Source organism: Taudactylus pleione, unplaced genomic scaffold (genome assembly GCF_031769625.1).
Source record: "Taudactylus pleione unplaced genomic scaffold, aTauple2 ptg000135l, whole genome shotgun sequence".
Classification (NCBI taxonomy): Eukaryota; Metazoa; Chordata; class Amphibia; order Anura; family Myobatrachidae; genus Taudactylus; species Taudactylus pleione.
In genome coordinates this window covers 6902664-6928789 of record NW_028284537.1, presented here as the reverse complement: position 1 = coordinate 6928789, position 26126 = coordinate 6902664, and the positions used below count along the sequence as shown (strand labels likewise).

General features: G+C 46.1%; 1 protein-coding gene across 1 annotated transcript in view; it reads right to left on the bottom strand.

Annotated features, from left to right (window-relative positions):
* Positions 1 to 26126, bottom strand: part of ADAMTS9 (ADAM metallopeptidase with thrombospondin type 1 motif 9) — a 275988-nt gene that overhangs the window by 236505 nt on the left and 13357 nt on the right. Inside the window, exon 3 of the mRNA XM_088473392.1 lies at positions 9813 to 9975. Within this exon, the coding sequence (XP_088329518.1) occupies positions 9813 to 9975 (163 nt within the window). The remainder of the gene's footprint in view (positions 1 to 9812; positions 9976 to 26126) is intronic.

Here is a 26126-nt window from a genome sequence, read left to right as displayed (position 1 = left end):
ACAATGGACAAAATATTTCATTGTTTCATTATTGTCACCAGATAGGTTACAGACACAACTCTCGTTTCTAAGGGGCCTATTCATCATCAGAATACGCCCCTATGTATCCCTTCATATTGTGATAGTTATCTCTTTTTGGTGCCTAGTTATCATCATTAAGAGGATCGTTATGGGATGTAGTCAGCAGAATGCCAGCTAGGGAGTTATGATAGGCATCGAAATACCGACGCCTATCATAATCCCGACGCCGGAACCCCCGAGGACAACATCCCGAACTAAGGTAAGTCCAGGATGCCCTTAGCGTTAGCCGCAAGGGGGGAGGGTTAGGATTAGGGAATCTAGTGGGGTTAGGGGGGGAGATTAGGGTTAGGCAACCCTAGGGGGAGGGTTAGGGTTAGGCACTTCCAGGGAGAGGTTAGGGTTAGGCACCCCCCGGGAGGGTTAGATTTAGGGAGTGGTAAGGAAGGGGTTAGGTACCCCCGGGGGTGGGTTAGGGTTAGACACTAGGGGGAGAGGCTAGGGTTAGGCACCACTAAGGGAGGGTTAGGGGGGGAAGGGGAGGTTAGGGTACTTACCTACTTCTGTTGGGATCTTGATCTTGTCGGGCAGCCACTGGCATTTCAATCCCATTCCTTCGTTACACATGCAGAAACCTTAGTTTCTGCCTGTTTTAGGTAATGGACCGATTCATTATTAGGGGCTCAATAGGGCCGTTAGTATTCAGCAAACTCTGAAAACGTAAAGTTTCAGAGTTTGCCTGCAAGAACAAACGCCATCTTCATATGATCTTCAGATGGTGTTTGTTCCCAGAGCCTTGCTCCTTCTTATGGGAAGGTTTTCCGGGGTTGCAAAGAGGGATCTGATCAGATTCCATCCGCCGCCTCCTCCTCACTACGCATGCTTTGTCTGTGCGCATGCGTGACCTGAGGTCATGCATTCTCAGGCTCTGATAAGTAACACTGCTACTTCTGCTTTTCAGAGCAGCTGTCCCCACACTGGAGCGATGCTGAATTGCTCCAGTAATCGCGGCGGATTGGATACCATCGTGGGCTGTATAGGCCCCTTTAGCATCTCCCTAGTAAAGTTTTGCCCTCATGCGTTGGAACAAATAGTTCATAAATCTATTTTTTTGGCCTCAGTGTCTGTTTTGTAGTATGCATTAAGATTTCAACACAACATTATTAAAGCTTTATATGTTAGTGGTTTACTAAATATTAAGCTGCGCAATTGTCTCCAAGAGGAAGAGTTTACTACCAGAGCTAATTTACCCCACTGGGGGGATTATCTGGGCAGGTTTTGACATGTACAGACTCAGAAAAGACTGTGCTGGCATTTTTATCCAAATATGCCCAGTCATCTGTCCTTTTGCACATTTATATAAAACGGGTGACATGCACTCAACAATGACAGGTGCTGATAAATGCTGATACAGAACAGAGAAACGGTGCAGTTATCCATAAAAGCAGAATAAACACTAGATCGTAAGAATTACACCCAGCATACACAGTAAGAGTATATTTGGAATATAAAAACAAGGAAACTGTCAGAGGCAAAAAAAATAACCTGTAAGGGTCTCTGGAAATAAGGGACAGCTGTGGACTATGCATCTGATATCTTACATCAAAACAGGGGATCATGAATCCTGGCGGCTTCATCTCAACTGTGGGCACTTGTATGGAGGTTTCCACCTCATGCGCATGGGACGTTGAGAGCGGGTATGGGCCCAGGTACTGGGGACATAGCCACATCGGGGAGTAGTTACCACGCTCCCTCTGCCCCCCCCAAAGTTAAACATCGCTGCACGCTGGAAAGGATTTGTCCCCCAGGGCAGGGGTGGATCCAGGAGGAACGATCAGTGGAGTTGTACCTTCTTGCTCTGTCTCACCTGCTCTTTTTTCGCAGCCCATACAAATCACCTATTCAATCACAAGCTCCATACAGTTGCAGTAATTTATAGGTGACCCTACTGTACCAGCCAATGACATCACCATTTTGCTTCCAGGCTTGCACATATACTGTCACTTCCTCTGACATATTCCATAGTAACTTCAACACCACCACTGATGACCCCAGGAATGCCACTGCTTCTAAGCCTTACCGCTTCATTTAGGGTCTCACAAAACGCTAATGTTGGGCACGGGTTGGGTACAGGATGCGGCGCTTGGTATCCCAGTGGTCAAAATCCAGACGCCGGCATCTCGACAGGGTTAGGATACTGACACCTGTCGGTAGGTATCCTAACCCTCCCCCTCCCCTAACCCTCCTTCCACGGTGCCTAATCCTAAACTCCCTTAGTGCATAACCCTAGCTCTCCTCCCAACCCTGCTACTTATCTTACGAATGCCAGTGGTTGGGAAGCCAGCGTCGGGATTCTGGCAGGTGTAGGGATTCCGGAGCCAATATTCTATGCGCCAGCATTTCCTGTGCCGGGATACTGAATGTATCCCAAGGGGCACACCCGAAAAAATCATTATCTTCAGACTGAAATTGTATCTGACTAATATTCCCACTCGCTGACCATAACCTACTTATCTAACCTCTGATGTATCCAAATATCCACCTTAAATGGCTGGCATACATAGATATAACCATAGAGTGAGTTGTGAGCTACTCTTGTTCATCACATCATCCTTCCTGCCCTCTACAACCTCTCCTGCCCTCCACAACCTCTAATGCCCTCACCACGTGGTCTCCCTATATAGCAGCACATTGTCATCTGTTTTGGATAGGGATGCTCCTGCTAAACTACTCTGCTCATGCCCCACCCAACACTAACCTTGGCACAGTTCTCTCACCAGATCCCTGCAAAAAGCCACAAGAGCTGCTGAACGCAGATGGAGGAAATCTAATTTAAACTCTGATTTCCTCAACTACCAATATCAACGTTGTAAGTTTAACTCTGCCATCAATGTGATAAAGCAAAGTTACGTCTCACTATCCAAATCCTCGCAAGCCACAAATCCCTGCTGCCTTTGTTCTACCATTGACTCTTTACAGAACACAATTCCCCCTGACCCAACAGTGTTTCATGCCCAAAATACTCGAGACTACTTCAAAAACAACAAAAATTATCATCCTCCTTCTACCTGAAACTCCATCCCCATCTCTTTCAGCTGAATTTATGAAGCCTCATCCTCCGACCTCACAACCTATCCACTTATTTTTATTCTTTTGACGTACTGCACAATCATTCCACCACAGTGGTTTGTGTCATGACCAATTTATTTAACCTTTCCTCACACCAGATATTTTACTAATATTTGCCTCAAAAGTTAACGGAATGACTACTCTACAATAGACTGATGGTTCCCTCCTTCCCCTCTCTAGATCCACTAGAACAACTTTCATCTTACTTTTGCTCAACATACCACGAAGTAAATACACTCACAAAAGTAGCTAAAAAGCTCCTTGCAGACAAATCATGAGGTAAATCTTCTTTACTGCAGATGTGTCCACATGTATCTATTATCCACGGGCTACAAGCCGCGTTACAAATAACACATGAGCGCCATGCGGCTCTGTAGTGCCGAGCGTTTTTCGTGCAGATTTTTCCCTTCAAATGCGTCTTATTCGCAAAGCGGTGCAAACAGGAAGCACAAGAAGCTTATGATGATTAAAATGATATTCAGCATGCAGCAGGACATTTTAGGTCTGGGACGGATCCAACACAGAGAGCTTCCGCAGGGCGCTACAGCAACACAGGATCACTAACCAAGGGGTCTATTTACTAAGCAGTGTTAGGAGACAGAGTGAAAAGTGATAAGGTGCCAGCCAATCAGCTCCCAACTGTCATTTTTCAAACACAGCCTGTCGGATGACAGTTGGGAGCGGATTGGCTGGCACCATATCACTTTTTACTTTGTCTCCTAACACTGCTTAGTAAATAGACCCCTTGGTGTTGGAAGGAATTTATAAAAGTAGCCGGTGCTTGTGCTATGAAACTAAAAGGAAGTTAACTCTTTTTACATGATCCTCTGTTTCTCCTTATCCGGTCTATACTTATAGATTTCATCTGCCTCATTTATATATATATATATATATATATATATATATATATATATACAGCTGGACTTTTATTCGCCACCATTTATATGGTTCATATTTTATGTTGTATGTATGATTTATGTGTCATATTTTTATATGCTAGTTCATTGTATGATAAGCAGCTCTGCTTCTATGTATATTCTAGACTGAACACAGATACATTTTGTCAGTGACTAGTCAGTTGTTTTTACTGTGTAGCAAAATATCTTTATTGTTACAATAAATTATTATACTGTGTAAATTGGTGGCTGTTTCTATCCAGCGCAGTTGTTTCTTTTTAATATTCATGGTTTTCTGCAATGAAACCTCATTCTCCCCTACTGCTTCATTTGATGGAATTATTGGTCCTTGGCTCACTATTGTACTATGTTGGTAACGCATAGTGCTCTAGTATCACCGGTATGTAAACAACACCACAATTACCTCCCCAACCCTGAAATCGCTCCCTCTGAATTAGATAACATCTCAAGCTACCTTTAACCCATCTGCTCATGGATGTCGCAAAAGCATTTAAAGTTAAACATAGAAAATAAAAAGTCTTAGGCTACATTCCCTTCACTATCTTCCATAACTCTGCCTGACATCTCATTAACAGTCAATGGCGCCATGATTCTACCTACAGGCTAAGTTCGTTGTCCTGGTTTCACCTTCAACTCCATCCTGATGCATGGAATTTTCACATTTACTATTACAACCTCTTCCTGTATAGATGGCCAATGACAATCATGAATGCAGCTGAAAGACACAACTGTCTCTTCCTTTCCTTCCTCTATTGCTGTCAACTACTTTCTGAGCTTCCCATAATATTGTGCTCCTCTATGCTTACATCTCCTGTAGGTGCCCCCTCGCCCTCTGCATTCCTCTGGTTACAGTGCACTATCGTCCCTTCTCAGAATCTCACCGAACACATGATTTTGATATTTCTCCCATGCAGCTCCCCTTTTGTGGAACTCTAACCCTATCAGGGGTTGGTTATGGGTTGCCGGTAGTCAGGATCCCGGCGTTTAGAATACCGACGCCGGGATCCCGTCAGGGTTAACATACCGACACTTGTTAGTTGGTATGCTAACCCTACTCCTCTCCCTACCCTAACCCTACATTTTTGGTTCCTAACCTCCCCCCGAATTGCCTAAACCTAACCTCTCCCTCCCCGCACATTAAACCTAACCCTCCCCCCTTAGTGCCTAACCCTAACTCTCCCAATAGTACCTAAACCTTAAACCTAACTTTCCCCTAACCCTCGATACTTACCTTCAAGATGCCAGCGGTCAGGATTCTGGAGCCGGTATATCGACTGTCGGCATCCCGCACGCCGGGATGCAGACTACATTCCCCCTATCAGGCTATAGCCTACAGAATCTTTAAACGATTCAAAGAAGTCCACCCCTCTTATTTTTTCGTAATTACCCTAATCCACTACTTTGCCTTATAGTAGCCACTCATACTTTCCCACTCTCTAGGCAGCTAGAATTGTTATGCCAGTACCGTATGTACTAAGTGTTCCCCGCATCTTTTAAACTGTAATGTAATTTGCCAATGACTATCTTTAACTTCTGTTTCATGTCTTTGCGTGTAACATGTTTGCGTCATAATACCTCAATGTACAAACCTGCATAATATGGGCAGCATGGTAGCATAGTGATTAGCATTACTGCCACACAGCACCGAGTCAGAGGTTCAATTCCTGCCCAAGGCACTATCTGTGTGGGGTTTGTATGTTCCCCCACTGTGTTTGTGTAGGTTTCCTTCATTTGCTCTGGTTTCTCTTCACACTCCAGAAACATACTGGTAGGTTAACTGGCTTCTGATAACATTAACCCTAGTGTGTATGTGTGCCCATGTGATAGGGCACATAGGGGGAGATGTATCAAACCATGGAGAGAGATAAAGTACCAAACAAACAGCTTCTGTCGTTTTGCAGGTGGTGCTACAAAAATGGTAGTTAGGAGCTGATTGTTGGTACTTTATCTCTCTTCAAGGCTTAGTACATCTACCCCCTAGACTGTAAGCTACAATGGGGTAGAAACTGATGTAAAACGCTGCGGAATATGACTGCGCTATATAAGTAACTGTTGAATAAATGTCACCACTTTATAAATTGGATAAAAATCATGTAGCCAATAAAACAAACCTTATTCTGCAGTCCAGCGTCATCATCTGTTCCTGCCAGTAGAGCACGTAATCATCCCCGTTAATTTATTACTTAGTTTTTAGATATTTTACATGCTCCCAGCGCACATAGGGGCCCCTTTATTATTATAGATTAGGCTTTTGAACTGATAAATACCATTTTTTATTGCGCTATTTGTGGCAATAAAAAACTAAGTACTGCAGGATGTATCATTCATCACATCTATGGACATCCAAAGTAAAGAGATTTCATTTGAATGTAGCCGCAGTCTTAAAAAAAAAAGATTAAGGGCACTGGGGGGTGCAGGCCGCACCCGGGTGTCACGAGCCGAGGGGTGACACCAAAGTGCTGGCTCCCCCTCAGTGACAGGAGCCGGGTGCTGCATTACATGCAGCACTCGGCTCCTAGAACAGTAAGGGAGCCAGCACTTCACACAGGCTGGTCCCCGGGGACAGCCTGCACCTCCGCCACCCTCGTTGTTACAAAATACGAGGGGTTCTGGCTGCGAGGCCATGCCCCCACACGAGACCACGCCCACCCGTGAAGCCACGCCCCTTATTTACCGGTGCGTGCGGCTGCACAGCGCAGAATACAGGCTCCACGTCCCTGCCTGCACTGGGTGCAATGTGAGCTAGGGACGCCACTGATTAAGAGGTATATTTACTAAAGTGGAGATGTAGCCCATAGCAACCAATCAGATTCTACTTATTTATCTAGAACCTTCTAGAAGATAATAGCTTCAATCTGATTGGTTGTAAGAGGTATATTTACTAAAGTGGAGATGTAGCCCATAGCAACCAATCAGATTCTACTTATCATTTATCTATAACCTTCTAGAAGATAATAGCTTCAATCTGATTGGTTGCTTCAATCTGATTTAGTAAATATACCACTTTAAAAGATTCTTATATACATAGTTGAACCAGCAAGCAATATGTAAAGAGGCCATTTCATAAGATATTAAACTAAGGCTCCAGAAAGTTGTAAGCAGCTATTCACACACCTATATGTGCTTTCCTGTTCTGCCTCATTACTCGTGATGCAGGTAAGAGATGGGGAGACAGCTAACTCCATTCATGCTTTTGTATAAAATCACAATAAAGATCTTCAAAAGCTCAACTCACAACTTCCAGCTTGCACATGAATGAATACAGTTTTATTTTATTTTTGGTTTTGGTACTGTGCGTTTCATAACAAGTCTTAGAACACCTACTGGGGGTCATTTTCTAGCATACTTTCAAATTTAAAAACTTCCATAGTAACCAATGAGATATTTACTCTCATTACTCTAAAGCTGACTGCACATGCTGTGTTCCAGTCACCCACTTGCTCTTCTGGCCGTACGCTAGAGCCACCGAGATATCGGAGCCTATTGGACATTCCGGGAACGTAGGCAAGTATGGCGTAGAGTCCCAACAAAGTAGATGGGTTGATAGTGTTAATTCTAGCACCATGCACCTGTCACAACAAGCCTTGCAGTTCCCTTTTCCTGCCTTGGGTGTCGCTCTCTGCTCTTGTGCTTCTACCACACTCTGGTCTGTATCTCAGCAGTTTGTTGCATCAGCTGAAGGTGCTAGAAGCACCAGAGAACAGAGACACCCCAGGCAGGAAAGAGGAACTGCACGGGTTGTGACAGGTGCAGGGTACTAGAATGAACACTAGGTTTAGCAGCATTTGCAGAGGAGCAGACAATTATTCCACTCAATATGAGGAACTCCGGACAGTAAGGGTGTTCCTTGCTAAGTATTAGCGCTAGTGCACCTAGTTTGCGGAGCAATGCAAACATGAGATAGCATTTGCAGAGGAATATTATTCCAATGAGATAAATGTATGGATATTACTCATTTTAGGTGTGTTGCTTGCAGTGCAGTAAGAGTGTACAGATAATTCCCTTATGCACTGTTCAAAAAGGAGGTTATAGCTACACCAGTGTCTGGGAAGTAAGGGCCCACATTGAAGAATGCCAGACAGACCATTATAGGCGCATTGGCTAGATCAATCAAAGTCAGTTGATGATGGGTTATGGCACATTAGCACATTGTTAATAAAGCCAGGTCCATAGAGTGAGTTTCTTATTTCTGCAGGTGCTCTGTGCAAGGACTAGAGCAGTTAGACACAACTTCCCTTTTAAACCTTCACAGTTCCTATCCAAACAGTAATGACTCTTAAAAGCTGAATGGTCTTTTTAAACGGAAGAGAAATAAATGACTTTAATATGGAAAAACGCATCCAAATAGCTGAAAGAAAAACATGTTTTTTCGATGTATTAGGGCTCAGAGGAGATGTTGTCATCGGCTTTGTGCACTTATTTCCTCAGGTTACCAATAAAGTCGTTTTCCGTCTGAAGCACAGGATATGATTTCCGTGGGCAGAGGGTGCAATGCCTTTACCATATGACCGTGAGGATTAAAGTAATCAGCAGACTAATGATAGAGTACTATAAAATGAGGACATTCAGCTACTGACCCAGGACTGGGCACTCTGGTTCTCCAGCTGCTGCGAAGCCAGATATTGCTATCAGTTGTGGGTGGAGAGCCATAGGTTTTGTATCATTCACTTTATGTTCTTGTTATTTTTCTATCTAACAAAACAATTTAAATAGTCCAAAATGCTGCAATTTTTGGTGGCTATCGATGTCTAACAAGATAAATAATTCCCTGACAACCTTACACCTTTTCAGTAAGGCAATGTGATGTAAAGTTATATTATCTTTGGGACTGGGGCTAGGCAGAATAGGCAGCAGTCATGGGCACACAAGGGATGGAACAACGCTGGCCATTAATGAAACCATTTATAAAACATAGAACATCTGTAGTGCAGTGAAAATTCAGTTCTGGTTCTGCTATGCACCTTAGTTTGCGCAAGAGCTCAGAGATTTCCGACCCGGCTTATAGGTTTGCGAAGCTAGATTGCGGTTCTGGTGGAGGAGGAGGAGTTTCTGAAGAGCAAGGGGGAGGAGTTGTGTGCAGTGAAGAGGTTCTGTGCAAGGTACGCTCTGGCCCTAACAGTGAGCATAGTTTTGGTGAGCAGGACCTAAATTAGATTTCCTTATGGGGAGTGTGATTTTTTAAATCAGACAATCGGGGGAAAGAAATTCATTTTAGGGGCTGTCCTTACAGTGCATAAGGAGCGCACGGCCGTCTCCACTCAGCGCTGGTGACGGGTCTGGTCTGATACAACATAACGGCCCATGATTTACACCTCAACTTAACAACGTCAGGAGTCACGTATCTAGGGCCACTTTAAGCAACATAACAAAATGCTTCCACCATACAAAGTTCTGCTGTCCCCTGATTGTCATGAAAAAATTAGTCCATACATTGCACAGGAGGCTCTGTGTAAGGACTAAAACAGTTAGACACAACTTCCCTTTTAAACCTTCACAGTTCCTATCCAAACAGTAATGACTCTTAAAAGCTGAATGGTCTTTTCTCCTTAACATTTTTACTCTTCAGGTTATCAACACATTGAGTGATTTATGCAAATTGCGGCTGGTGTAACCGTCTCTCTGCCGTGATGCCTCGGCAACAGAGAGCACCATGATTTAATCTGTCAATGGTCACATGATATGTAGAACATATAAATAATTAACAAACGTTTAACTACTGTACGCCCGAAGGGACAAGAAGCCTGTTACCTTTAGTGTCACATGTCTTTTTTTCCCTTGATGCATTTTGCTGAGGTGTGATGTGTCTGTATATTATGTGCGGCTTGTTTTCTTCTTCTTCATGCTCTTCTCCATCCGCCAAGCGCAGAGGTTCAACAAAATAGTCCCCGTCCTGAGACCTGAATGTGCCAAGCTGCAGATGAGGATAAAAGCTGGTAAATAAAAACATTTCAACTGTCTAACATACTATAAAGTGAGAATAAAAATTCCACTTGGTTATACCAGTCCAAAAGTATTTACAAAGGCTCGATTTATCAATGCATAGCAGACACAAAAGAGGGACAACTGAGAAGGGATTATGGGTGATTTTTTCCAAAAGGTATTCATTTTTGGTGCGCTACAGACTGACATAGAAAAGGCATCTACAACACCAATACTAGTAACTCAGCAATGAGAGCCTACTTCTTGTATAAAATCATAACTATGCAAATGTTTATTTAGAAAAAAAAGTTCTCAACATGTATTGTGCATTATTTCCAATGTTCAGTACTCTTATTTACAAAAATGCTTACCTTCTTCTTGCTCCATATCCTTAAAGTAAAGTTAATATTATTGCACTATATTTGTGTGTATTTTCTGGGTTGGGCTAGGATCTCCTGCCTCTCTGTTGTGGTGTGGAGGAAAGGGCTATAAAAAAGTGCTGCTGAAGGTTGATGTCAGAGCAAGAAGTTGAACCCTTATCCCCTGCTGCAACTAGGTTATATTGGTAGTAGTCATCTTTATCAACATCCATAATTATTTGGGGTACCACAATGTTACCTTAAAAGATAGGTCTGCGGGTGTGTTAGGAACCTCAGCCTGGGAGATTTTCTACACTCAGAAAAAGCTCTGCATGGGCATAGCTATAGTGGGTGCAAGGTTTGCCATTGCTAAGTGGCCCATAGGCTAAGGGGCTCCCGGACCCAGCTCATATAGTTGTCTACCAGGTTCCCAATATTGGCGCATTACTCGGACTTAAAAATTGGAACTCGTTAGTGGTGATCTCTACCTCTCAGTAAAGCTCCACACTGCTTTTCTCCATCTCCCATACTTCTTTTTCAGGCTCACAGACACAGCTGAGCTAATCAGGAAGCCCAGTACTGCCGGAGAGTAGGCTTTTCCTTATTTACAGCCTTGTGAAGCTGGGGGGTGGAAATTGAGCTCAGAGATTAGGACTGTCTTAGAAAGTGACAGTGTGACTAAAGATCTCCACTCAAGTCCAATGCCATATGTCATTGGATACCCACACAATCCAATGAGCCCCAACTGTCCAATGATAAGTGGAAAATGATTCTACTTTATCGATACAGAATGGCTTCTGAGTCTGAAAAATACTTAGGGTCCTCAAAAATCTGAAACTTTTTATGTAATGAGTGGAGTTCAACACATTGATCACTTGCAAGTCCGTGAACGGGCCTACTGCATTGTTTGCATTATTCTTTGTATCTCTTATCACTGAAAGAAAAAATGCACCAACACTAGTGGGTCAATTTGCTACATAAAGAAAAGCAATAAATCTGGCCAAAATGGTTGTTTTCACTGGAGATAGGACTTCTGCTTATTTAAGAAGCCCTAGGTCAGCAATAGCTATCACTGGGCACCACCAGCTAACCATTCATGCACACTCTCCATTTTGGATGTCGACCCAACGCACATCGACATGAAAACTGTCAACCTAACATACCACACCCCTTGTACCGTATCATAAAAAACTTGTTATATCCAGTAGATCAGTGTGGATAATTTTGGGAACAAAATGAGCAGCAAGGCACTGTGATAACTAGGGATGTGCGGTTCAGTTTTGCTGAAAAGCGAACACACTCGAACTTTGGGGTTCCTAATGAACCAAGTCCTGGCTCAGGTCTTCCCACAAGTCGGATCAAAAAAATGGATCTTGTGTGTTGTTTGATTGCATGTAAGTTCCTCCCTTGTGAATTCAGGTACCAAAATCGGTCAAAATTGACTGGAAATGACTGGACATGAATGTTGTTGATGTTATTAATACGATAGGAGCAAAAACAGGTGCAAGTTACATGATTTTATCTGCTTTTAGCAATTTTTTAAAGAAATCCAAAACCAAACCCGAAGCAAAAAACTTGAGGGTGGTTTTGCCAAAACCAAAACACGGGAGTCTGCGCCCATCTCTAGTCATAACATAACAAATCTAACAGGATAGAACCATGGTTGTCACCTCCTGTCTGACAACTACACACGATAATCCATTCAGATGGAGCTGGCGAGATTTTCCCCATAGTTCACCTTACTTGAGCGACTGAATTAGAACGTTGTTGGTGCAACTGCCATTCTTCAGAATCTATTTGTAGTCACCAAACTGGAGTTGGGGGATCTGCTAGTTCACAGGTTCTCAAGCTCGGTCCTCAGGACCCCAAACAGTGCATGTTTTCCAGGTCTCCTCACAGAATCACAAGTGAAATACTTTGCTCCACCTGTGGATCTTTTAAAATGTGTCGGTTAGTAATGAATACACCTGTGCACCTGCTGGGTGACCTGGAAACCGTGACCTGTGTGGGGTCCTGAGGACCGAGTTTGAGAACCACTGTGCTAGTTGGAGGTAGAGAGTGTCCTGCCTGGCGTTCCCCTTTAATTTTCAATTTGTAGAGTACTAGGAAACAAAGCTCTCTGAGGCTCTGCAGAACACTGCCCTGATTTACTCTGCATAAACTACACGCTGATAGGTATGCGGTTCTGCTCCAAAGCGTATTTATTATGTCCCAGAGCTGTCACCTTTTTCTGTGATGATTGATCTTAATGTCTGTGGTGATGGAGGCAATGACGAACAGATCAGTCAGAGAGCCAGCCCAGCTAAATAACTGCAACCAGATGTACAACTATGGCGCAGATAGACATCGCTCATAGCAAGGATTGAACGCATTGAACCTTAAGTCCTGCCACATTGCAATTTAAAATCCTCTTTTGTGCTTTTATAGTTGTTTACCTTCCAGAGATCTATATAAGATAGTGGGTGGGTGTTCTCGTTATCTATATACACAGAGGTCCATATTGGGAAATACGGTAGTTGTGAAAACCTCTGCAAAGGAAATTAAAAAAAAAGTGTAATTTTTCTAGTGCAATTAGCCCTGTGCCAGGCAACCTCACACACTCCGGGAATCGCATTGGGTGGCTCGCTAAGCTTCAAAATGGCTACACATAACCGTGCCTCCCAACTGTCCCGCTTTGGGTAGGACAGTCGCGCTGTGCCACCTGCAGTGTCCCGCGGACGGGGGGTTTGAGGGAGCACACACTGCATAGCAGAGCAGCAGATGAATATATGCAGAGCGGCAGCAGGTGAAGAGAAGTCGTGCACAATACCATGGGCGTGTCATGACCGCTTTCAGTGCATGTATCTGACTACATCTGCGATCCCGCAAGCAGAAAATATGGCATCAGGACAGGGCCGCAACCAGGTGGGGGCTGGAGGTGCACGTGCACTGGGTGCGCCGCTGCACCCGCCGCCAGTGTCCTCCAGTCCGGCGCCGCAGGGAGGCTCCAAGCCGGATGCCCACTGAGATTTTATTACCAGCGGGCGCCCGGCTCCTTCCTTGCAGCGCCACGGTAGCCGGAGGCTGGAGTTCTCTCCTGAACTCCAGCTTCCGGCTCTCCCCACGGGCACTATGGATGAGACGTCATGACATCTCTCCCATAGTTCCGAGGAGAGAGCCGGGCGGACAGGACGACGGCGGACGTAGGAGCGGGGTTTAAGGTAAGTATTGTTTTTTTTTGTGTGTGTAAACGGCACTACTATGGGGACATTAGCATATGGGTACTACTACAGGGGCATTACTATGGAGACATTACCATGTGGGCACTACTACAGGGGCATTACCATATGGGCACTACTACAGGGGCATTACTATATAGGCACTACTACAGGGGCAATACTATGGAGGCATTACCATATGGCCATATGGACACTGCTACAGGGGCATTACTATGGAGGCATTACCATATTGCCATATGGACACTACTACAGCATACTTGCCTACCCTCCCGATTCGGCCGGGAGCCTCCCGAAAATCGGGTGCCGCTCCCGGCCCCCTGGAAAGTTAGGCAAGTCTCCCGGCCCCAGCAACCCACCTGCATAAACCCCGGCAACGGGGAGGCCGATAACGCGATTTGAGCTGAATCGCGTCATCGTAGTCCCGCCCCCTGCATCACAATGCCATTAATATCGGCATTGTGAAGAGGGGGCGGGGCTATGATGATGCGATCGCGCTATCACGCCCCATGCCCCGCCCCCAATGGTGTGTCATCATCCTAACCACGCCCCCTTTTATCCCGTGACACGCCCCCTTTTTGCCATGAGACTTTCCCCTGTGTTTGCCCGACAGCTCCCTCCCGGAAGGAGGCATTACTAAGGAGGCATTACCATTTGGGCACTACTACAGGGGCATTACTATGGGGGCATTACTATATGGGCACTACTACAGGGGCATTAGTACAGAGACATTACTATGGGGGAATTACTATATGGGCATTACCATATGGGAACTACTACAGGGGCATTACTATATGGGCACTACTACAGGGGCATTACCTCAGGGGGCATTACTATAGGTGCACTGCTGAAGGGGGCATTACTATAGGGGCACTGCTGCAAGGGGCATTACTATGGGGGAATTACCAGGGGGGATGCCAAATTACTGTCTTCCCCGGGTGACAAAAGTCCTAGTTTCAGCCCTGAATCAGCATCCCTGTTCCCTCGACCATTATGGGGACCATAGGGTTACTCAGATGGTCGATTATCAAAGGATCTGCGACCACTGCTGAGTATTTGTTAGCAGTTACTTGGATATGAGAGGCCGACGGTGATTTCCAGGCAGCTGCAGCAATAGTATATTTTCGCACAGCAGCTGCGTACAAAATTGCATTAATGTCCACATCCGAATGAAAGTATGCACTGCCGGGCAGAGTAACTGTGCATTCACCCCCTCTTCACAACAAACACCTGCTGCCTGCATAACCAGGACACTCCACACTGACCTCCCTGTTTGATCATTGCAAGAAATTACCACTTTACTCGCAACTATTTGTGCTGCCAAACAACTGCTTTCAGATCTGTACCAATGCCAATTCAGCTCTTTAACCTCACATATACTGTCTGATTTACCATTGCTTGTCTACCTATCCTCACAACCTCGAACTTCTAATACAGTCTTCTTTATTATTCATTTTCTGAACCCATTAGATCTTCACATATAGGGGGAGATTTAATAAAGCGTGAGAGATACAATTGGAGATAAATAGCACCAATCAATCAGCTCCTAACTGTCATTTTTCAAACACAGCCTGCAAAGTGACAGTTAGGAGCTGATTGGTTGGTGCTATTTATCTCCAATTTTATCTCTCTCCAAGCTTTATTAAATCTCCCCCATATTCCCCTAAAAAAAAACAACTTTTGTCATTGTGCACTGCATACACATTTACACCAGCATTTTTGCAAATGCATGATGCATTGCAAACGCGATGTGATGCATTCCGCCGGTCATCGCACGCATGCTGGCGTTGGTAACGGCGGTATGCATGTTGATCCCTGCAAAGGACCGCTCTGTCGGTAAGAGCGGTCCTTTGTGGTGGAGGGACTTCCGGGTCTATGACCCAGAAACCCCTCCGGCGTCCTTCTGCGCATGTGCAGAAGACGTGCGTGCAACGGGGGGTGCTGGGACGGATCCGATTGGATCCCTCTCTCAGCTCACTCCCGACAGAAGCCCATAGGCTTCTATGGATAGCGCCATCAGGAAGATGACGTTACCCAGTGCAACCAAGCGATGCACTCTGGGGCTTGGTGCATATGAGAAATGTGGTCAAACCTGTATTTTCGGGGTTTGCCCGCATTTTTTTCATTGATGCATCCCGCCCCCAGGCACAATTCCTACTTTTTTTTTCTCCCCATTCTTATCTCATCCATACCATGACCATCTTTTCTTCATATTCTCCCTCTGCCCAGTGTCTACCTAACCCTTTATTCTGATGAGAGAGAGCCTCGTAAGATGATGACATCATCATCTCGCAAGAGCACCAGTTCCGCCGTGGCGCGGCTGAAGCCTGCAAGTGAGTGACACTGTCTGTGACACTGACCCACAGATGGGGTGCGGTGAGAGACCAGACACCCCCCCCCCCCCCCAAACTGCCTCCCGCAGTGGTTTAATAAAGGTGAATGAAAAGAAAAAAATAGGTTGGAAAAAAAATACGGTGGTATGCTGCGAGCGGCCCTATTCCAACCAGTACACCTGCAAGTAGCTGTCATTATCTATTACTGGCACAACTATCTCCTCTACCCCCCAAGTGCGCTTTCTTGAAGTTATCCTGGACTCATCCCCTCCTTCAAAACACACATTCAGTACCACAGTCCTGGCGCTTCCATCTCAAAAATATTTCCAGGATCCGTCCATTTCTCTGGAGGCAACTAAGAACCTCATCCACTCATTGGTCATCTCCAGATTGGACTATTGTAACCTCCTCTTATCTGGCCTAACTCTACACTCCAATCTGTCCTCAACGCTGCTGCTCGGCTCATCTTCCTCTCCAAACGTTCTACATCTACCTCTCCCCTATCACAAGCACTACAGAACCCAATTCAAGGTTTTTGCACTCACTTACAAAGCTCTCACCCAATCCTCTCCCACTTACATCTCGGATCTCATCTCACTTCACATCCCTGCCTGCCCACTTCGCTCAAAAAATGAATGCCGCCTCTCCTGCCAACTAATTACTTCCTCCCACTCCTGCCTCCAAGATTTTGCTTGTGCTGTTCCCTACCTCTGGAACTCTCTCCCTCTCCCTATCAGACTCTCCAACCCTCTACAAATCTTTTAACGGGCTCACTGCTTCATCAAAGCCTTCCAGCTCTCATCCTAACCCACTGCACCATGCTTTTTCCTTGCTGTCTACCCCATCTGTGTCAGCCCTGTCTGTTTGCCTCTCCCCTCATGTGCTTGTCCTTCCCTCACTCATAGAATCATCTACTCCTGACTCCCCACAAGGGCACATGGTTGCTGACGCCCTGCTGCTTATTTGAGTATCTTGTACGGTAAGTCGCTGTTTTCTTGTTTGCTCCTTTGTTTAAGTACTGTGTAAGGCGCTGCGGAACCCTTGTGGCGCCATATAAATAAAAGATAATAATAATACTAATATTCTGGCCGGACACCAGTCTGTTCTGAACCATAGATGCTTGAGCAGTGAAAAATAATATTCACCTCGGCAAAACCACATAATTCCGGCAAAAACTACTGATGTATTAATCCCTAAAAAACTATTGTTGCATAAATGTCCATAATGAGAACAATACGACCTAACTGTAATTACACACATGTACAGCAGCACTATTTTTAAGGCAATGATAATACATCTCGGGGACAGATGGCAATCATTTCAGATTCTGTCCAGGAGGTAAACGGCAAGAGATACTTTCCTGTTATTGTGACCTTTAGCAAATATAGATGTGCATTACAAGTTACAACACAATGCACGTAAAAATAACAGGATATTGTTAAAGTTAATGTATGTTGCGTCTTGCTTTAAGGAACTAGGAAGACAAATTTTTCATAGCCGTTTTGATAAAAACTTCTATAATAAACTTATTTAAAAATGTGCTGATTGGTTGGCAGTTGCTATTGTGTCTTTTCAGACATAAAAATAAGTGACTGATTGTAGATCATTAGCAAGAGTTATAGAGTCAAAAGTTTGGACACACCTTCTCATTCAATGGTTTTTGTTTATTTAAATTATTTTCAACATAGTAGATTAATACTGAAGACATCAAAACTATGAAAGAACACATATGGAATTATGTTGTAAACAAAAAATTGTTTAACAAATCAAAATATGTTTTATATTTTAGATTCTTCAAAGTAGCCCACTTTTGCTTTGATGACAGCTATGCACGCTCTTGGCATTCTCTTCATAAGGTAGTCTCCTGGAATGGTTTTGAGTTAACAGGTGTGCCTTCTCAAGAGTCAATCTGTGGAATTACTTGCCTTCTTAATGTGTTTGAGACCACCAGTTGTGTTGTGTAGAGGTAGGGTTAGTGTACACAGTGGACACCACTATTTGACTACTGTTGTAATCCATATTATGGCACCAACCACTCAACTCAGTAAAGAGAAACAACAGTCCATCATTACTTTTAGACATGAAGGTCAATCGATAGGAAAATTTCAAGAACGTTGAATGTATCCTCAAGTGCAGTTGCAAAAACCATCAAACGCTATGATGAAACTAGCTCTCATGAGGACCGCCCCAGGAAAGGAAGACCAAGAGTTACCACTGCTGCAGAGGATAAGTTCATTAGAGTTACCAGCCTCAGAAATCAGTTCTAGGTTCTTTTGCTGCTCCCCCAGATTCCCAAACTTGCTCTAATGATCTGGAATGAAGCCCACACCTGAAATAAAAACATTAAGCTCAAGCATACTTGCCTACTCTCGCGATTCGACCGGGAGCCTCCCGAAAATCGGATGCCGCTCCCGGCCTCCCGGAAAGACAGGCAAGCCTCCCAGCAGCCGCCGACCCCTCTGCCACCCCCCCTCCCCGTGGTTATAAGAGAATCCACTGCAGCAGGGGGGGTGACGCGATTCTCGCCGATGCGGTAATCTCAGCCTTGTGTAGCGGGGGCGGGGCCAAAATGGTACCCAGAAAGTCGGCAACCCTGAGCTCGAGCAGGGTGGCCCTACTGCCACATATAATGGCGTAGTGTGATTGCTGGCCCAGTATATGTCAGAATTATTTCATGCCTTCGTATGGCATATATTATAGCTGGATAAGTGCTGCTTATGCCCTCTTCATGGACTGGCCACACTTGCTTTAAAATCAAGCATTTGGAAACCGCCCTTTAGAAATCCTGTGTTTGTCCCTGTAGGTGAAAAAAAAATTGGGATACATGTATCAAGTTGTGATTATTTTTATTGGCAGAGATGTGAGGTTCAGTTTTTCCTGAAAACCTAAGACACCTGAACTTTGGGGTTCCGAATCATACCGAGTCCTGGCTCGGATCACTTTTGGGCTTCCGAGTAGATCAGAGTCCCGGCTCGGGTCTGCTGAAAGTTTGTAAACCCGAATCTCTGGTTTTGTATTGCATGTGAACAGGTCCAAATTCCATGATTCCGGCTGTTTTTATCCATTTAAAATAAAAACAAATCCGAACCAAAACACTTGAGGGTGGTTTTTCCCAAACCAAAACATGGGGATCCGCGCACATTATCGTACCACCTGACCAGTGAATCTTCTTAATACAGCCTGCATTGCCGCGATACGTGGTCACTTAGCGCTGAGAAAAGAGACAGGACAATACATATGCCCCAATAACAGAAAATGTAGTGGTGGTAATGAAACACTCACCCACTGGAATTGGCTGAGTTTTTTTAAATCATCTGCTTTAATAGAGACTTGTGAGATTAACCCTATAACAAAGCGGAGGTCTGTGCTGAAGCCTGGTCACATGATCGGCGTTCCACGTGCTTACGGGCTGGGGGATCTCTAGTGCTGGCACTGTGTGGGTAAATCTACTGCTGCTTAATACAGCGAAAGAGGGAGCTGACCTTTTCCATCAGCCTCCTCATAATTGTGCTATGCAGCTTAGTGACATTTCAGCCTGCACTCTGAGGAGTGAAAGATGTGTCAGATCTGCCTAAACAGAAAAAGAAAAACCATGAATATCAATAAATACAATTTTCAAGGTTTTTCTATATGTAAAACCTTGTGTTTATATAGCAGATAAGTGAAATCATCTTCCTCATCATTGTATACAGAAATGACGCCCTTCAGCCTCTGCTGACCCTAAACACGGGTCTACAGTGCTCAATGCTAAATCTAGGCGTCATGTTATGTGCTGTAACCTGTAGCAACCAATCTGTCATTAGCCATCATTACTCTTACGGCAGAAGGCTAATAACTAGTAATAAGCTGACTGCAGAACCAGTTCTAGACCAAGTGGAGCTTGGAATTTCCTCTGCCCCCCTCCCCTCACACACTCACTGCCCCATAGCCTCACATACACACACTGCCCCTATAGCTTCACACACACACACACTGCCCCTATGGCCTCACATACACACACTGCCCCTATAGCCTCACATACACACACTGCCCCATAGCCACACACACACACACACACACACTGCCCCTATAGCCACACACACAAACACACTGCCCCATAGCCTCACACACACATACACACACACACACTGCCCCATAGCCACACACACACACTGCCCCCATAGCCACACACACACACTGCCCCCATAGCCACACACAGACACTGCCCCATAGCCTCACACACACACACTGCCCCATAGACACACACACACTCTCTGCCCCATAGCCTCACATACACACACTGCCCCCATAGCCTCACATACACACACTGCCCCATAGCCACACACACACACACACACACACACACACACTGCCCCTATAGCCACACACACACAAACACACTGCCCCATAGCCTCACACACACACACTGCCCCATAGCCACACACACACACACTGCCCCCATAGCCACACACACACACTGCCCCCATAGCCACACACACACACACTGCCCCATAGCCTCACACACACACACACCGCCCCCATAGCCTCACACACACACTGCCCCCATAGACACACACACATACACTGCCCCATAGCCTCACACACACAAAACACTGCCCCATAGTCTCACACACACACTGCCCCATAGCCTCACACACACACACTGCCCCCATAGCCTCACACACACACTGCCCCCATAGCCACACACTAACACTGCCCCATAGCCTCACACACACACACTGCCCCATAGACACACACACATACACTGCCCCATAGCCTCACACACACAAACACACTGCCCCATAGCCTCACACACACACACTGCCCCATAGCCACACACACACACACTGCCCCATAGCCTCACACACACACACACACACACCGCCCCCATAGCCTCACACACACACTGCCCCCATAGACACACACACATACACTGCCCCATAGCCTCACACACACAAAACACTGCCCCATAGTCTCACACACACACTGCCCCATAGCCTCACACACACACACTGCCCCCATAGCCTCACACACACACTGCCCCCATAGCCACACACTAACACTGCCCCATAGCCTCACACACACACACTGCCCCATAGACACACACACATACACTGCCCCATAGCCTCACACACACAAACACACTGCCCCATAGCCTCACACACACACACTGCCCCATAGCCTCACACACACACACTGCCCCCATAGCCTCACACACACACTGCCCCATAGCCACACACTAACACTGCCCCATAGCCTCACACACACACACTGCCCCATAGACCCACACACACACTGCCCCATAGCCTCACATACACACACTGCCCCTATAGCCTCACACACACAAACACACTGGCCCATAGCCTCACACACACACACTGCCCCATAGCCTCACATACACACACTGCCCCTATAGCCTCACACACACAAACACACTGCCCCATAGCCTCACACACACACACTGCCCCATAGCCTCACATACACACTGCCCCTATAGCCTCACACACACAAACACACTGCCCCATAGCCTCACATACACACACTGCCCCATAGCCACACACTGCCCCCTTAGTCTCACACACACAAACACACACTGCCACCATAGCCTCACACACACACACTGCCTCCATAGCCTCACACACACAAACACACACTGCCACCATAGCCTCACACACATACGCTGCCCCCATAGCCTCAAACACACATTGCCACCATAGCCTAACACACACACGCTGCCCCATAGCCTCACACACACACACACACACTGCCCCATAACCTCACACTCACGCTGCCCCATAGCCACACACACACACTGCCCCATAGCATCACACACTGCCCCCATAGCCTCACACACACAAACACACTGCCCCATAGCCTCACACACACAAACACACAGTGCCCCCATAGCCTCACACACACACACACACACACACACACACACACACACACACACACACACACAGTACCCCCATAGCCTCACACACACACACAGTGCCCCCATAGCCTCACACACACACACAGTGCCCCCATAGCCTCACACACACACAGTGCCCCCATAGCCTCACACACACACACACAGTGACCCATTGGAAAAAAATTATCGTAAATTAACCAAAGGTTATTTGTAGTGAAAATCAGTGTATTTCCACACATATGCAGAGCCCCACACATACTGAGATGCAAACTAGAGAGGTGTATATGCTGTCTGCCCTTTATCATATTATCAGTCCTTTATGAACCTGCGCATGCCCCCACACACCCTTTCCCGCATGCTTTCCCACCAGACCACGTTGGCAGCTATTCCATTGCGAGAAGATGATCACATCTCATATGACAGGAGAACAGTGGATAGAGTTGAAGTCGGTGATTACCAAACTTCCTTAGCCCCCTTGGTACCATAAACTCAAAAGTGAGTTCTGCAAGTAGGTTTAGCAGCACCAGCTGCACCATCACCAAAACCAGGTAATGTCCTATAACAATAATATTATTATGTGCAATAAAAAACTGACATGTAATGAAACGGGAGGCCAACTTGTCAGAAACATTGGATGATGAGGTGAGGGCGGAGATATGCAAAATAACAGGCAGTTGTTTCATATGCTTTAGAGTAAAAGAAACCACATATATTATACAGAGTATTTTACATCCCCACCAAGCTACATAAGCTAATACTGGTGAGAGTCCCTGATATGGCTGAAGCTCCTCATCTGCTTACTCGTACAAGTGGACGTTCCCTTCTCTCAGAAACTCTTCCTTCTATCCGTCCCATTACCCGCGTCCACTCACCACCAGAATAAATTAATCAGACTGCCTTAGCCCGTTACCCTCCAGCTAATATCCAACTGGTAGCACCCTACACTAGGCAGTCATGATTAGACTTTACACCTATATCAGATGGCACATATGATCAGCATCATGGGTGTAGCTATAGTGGGTGCCATTGCTATGAGGCCCAGAGGCACAGGGGGGCCCAGACCCAGGTCATATAGCTATCTACCAAGTTCCCAGAATTGCTTGTTAAGCAATTGCTTCAGGCCCATTTGCTGGTCTGAAAAGGAGCAATCGTCAGCACTAGATGGCGATCTCTGTCTCTCCCTCTCAGTAAAGTTCCACAAAGTTATGATCCATCCCCTGAACAGCACTGCAATGTTACATGAGAGGGGGGACTGTAATGTGGCAAAAAATTAACTGGTAGCAACGAAATGTTGCAATGTATGAACTAGAAACAATATGGTGTGGCACAATATGAATTGGGGGCACTGTAATTTGGCATAATATGAACTGGGGGCACTGTAATGTGGCATAAAATTAACTAGGGGCATTGTAATGTAGCACAGTATGAACTGGAGGAAATACAGTGTGAAATACAGTATGAACTGGAGGAAATACAATGAGCTCCGTCTTCCGGGTCCCGCAGTGCACTATGGGAGTGACGTCATGACGTCACTCTCATAGTGCCGAGGAGCGGGCGACGGGGCAGTCGGCGGCTTCACAGGAGCGGGGATAAGGTAAGTTTTTTTTTTTTGTTTTGTGTGTGCGCACGCGCCCGCGGGGGGAAGTTACTGGGATCTCACTACTGGGGGCATTACAGAGGGCTCACTACAGGGGGCAGCTACTGGGGGCTGACTATTGGGGGAAGCTACAGGGGGTCACTACTGGGGGCAGCTACAGGGCTTCACTACAGGGGGCTCACTACTGGGGCAGCTACTGGGGTCTCACTACTGGGGGCAGCTACAGGGGGTCACTACTGGGGTCACTACAGGGGGTCACTACAGGGGGCTCACTACTGGGGGCATTACAGAGGGCTCACTATTGGGGGAAGCTACTGGGGGCTCACTATTGGGGGAAGCTACAGGGGGTCACTACTGGGGGCAGCTACAGGGGGCTCACTACTGGGGCAGCTACTGGGGTCTCACTACTGGGGGCAGCTACAGGGGGTCACTACTGGGGGCAGCTACAGGGGGTCGCTACTGGGGGCTCACTACAGGGGGCTCACTACTGGGGGCATTACAGGGGGCTCACTACTGGGGGCAGCTACTGGGGGCTCACTACAGGGGGCTCACTACTGGGGGAAGCTACAGGGGGTCACTACTGGGGGCAGCTACAGGGGGTCACTACAGGGGGCTCACTACTGGGGCAGTTACTGGGGGGTCACTACTGGGGGCAGCTACAGGGGGTCACTACTGGGGGCAGCTACAGGAGGTCACTACTGGGGGCAGCTACAGGGGGCTCACTACTGGGGGCAGCTACACAGGGCTCACTACTGGGGGCAGCTACAAGGGGCTCACTATTGGGGGCATTACAGGGGGCTCACTACTGGGGGCAATTACAAGGGGCTCTCTACTGGGGGCATTACAGGGGGCTCACTACTGGGGGCATTACAGGGGGCTCATTACTGGGGGCAACTACAGGGGGCTCACTACTGGGGGCACTGCGTAAGGGGCACCATTACAGTGGGCATTGCATAAGGGGCACCATTACAGTGGGCATTTAATGTTTTAGGGGAACTACTGTGGTTATTGTGTAAGACCTAAGTTAGGGGGGGCCCTTAAAAATGTTGCTATGGGGCCCAAAAAGTTCTAGTTACGCCCCTGACTGGCAGCACTACAATATGGCATCATTTAAAGTGGGGCACTAAAGTGTGGCATGATATGAACTGGGGCACTAAAGTGTGTAATAATATTTACTGGGGTAACAACATAGATGTAAAGTGGCAGAACTATAATGTGGCATATGAACTGATGGCTGTTTGCTAGCGCTTGCTCTGAATCAGGGTGGGGATTTTCTATTTTTTTTTTCGTCCTCCAGGCCGCTCGCTAAGCTGTGGGTGACCACCCACAGCTTTTGTGAGTGGCCTGGCGATGGTCGTGATTATCGCCACCATCGGGTTTGCGAGGAGACCCTGTGGTAGGGTCTCAGCTCTCGCAAGCCCGAGTGGACTCCCTGCTCTAATAGAGCAGGAAGCCCACTACTGACATCACGAGTGGTGTCAGTAGGGCCGCCCACAAACGCCAGCATTTGTGCAGCCACCCCCCCCTCCCAGCCTACAAAATGGGGCGAGCTGTCAATCAACATCTTCATCCGCCCCGTCTTGTAGCGAGACCCGTTGCAACGGAGCTGCCGTCACAGTATGGGTCTTGTGCATGCGCACGCCGGAGGCGGCGCATGCGCAGTCTGGGAACATAGACACGCTCGCGAGCGCACTGGAGCGCAAGTGTCCTGAGACACCCCAGGGTGCCACGGCACCAAGTTTGGGAACCACTGCCCTAAGGATTATATTTACTAAAGTGAGTGTTTTAGAAGTGATGTTGCTCATAGCAACCAATCAGATTCTACTTAACATTTAACTAGCACCTTCTCGAAGATAGTAACTAGAATCTGATTGGTTGTCGTTTGGGAACCACTGATCTAATCAATTTTATGCAACTTTTTATTTATTTTATTTTTTTACATAAATGATCATTCATCAGTCATACATCAAAATCAGACTGTTGTCAGCTGTCAGAAAGAAACAAGTGAAGAATAATGAAGATCAAATGAATAATGACAAGAAATAAGGGACACGCTATAGGGTTGAGTAACTCGGGTTGGGTGGTGACGGATGAGTTGTGAGTGATAAGCTACCAAGAAATCAGAATGATGAGTGGCGTATGATGCTTTGCAGTTTTACCACATCATACATCACACATAAGTTTGAGTTTTAAATGAACAAGAACTGTATGTTTCAATATATCGCACTTGTCAGTTCTAATGCTGAGCATGCAAGCTGCATATCCAATCCATTATATTAAATAACAGCATACTTCTCAAGTTGTATAAAAGGTTATATACTGTACATTCAGGGGCCACTTTATTAGGTACACCTTTCTAGTACTCGGATGGACCTCTGTTTGCCCCCATTAAGTCTGAATTCTTCATCATGTGGATTCAACAAGGTGCTGGAAACATTCCTTAGCTATAGCATCATGTAGTTGTCAGCTGCACAATCATGCTGTGAATCTCCCACTTCACCATACCCCAAAGGTGCTCTAATGTATGAGATCTGGGGACTGTGGAGGCCTTTGGAGTACACTAAACTCATTGTTAAGTTTATGGAACCAGCTTGAGCTGATGGTGCCTTGTGACTTTGGGCTCTATTTATTAACATTATTTTTACTAAAATAAAGTGAAAAAGGGTGTTTTCATACCCATTCCACATTATTTTAGTTTCAATAAATGTACTCAAGGGCAAATGGAGTAGCATTCGTACATTTCTAC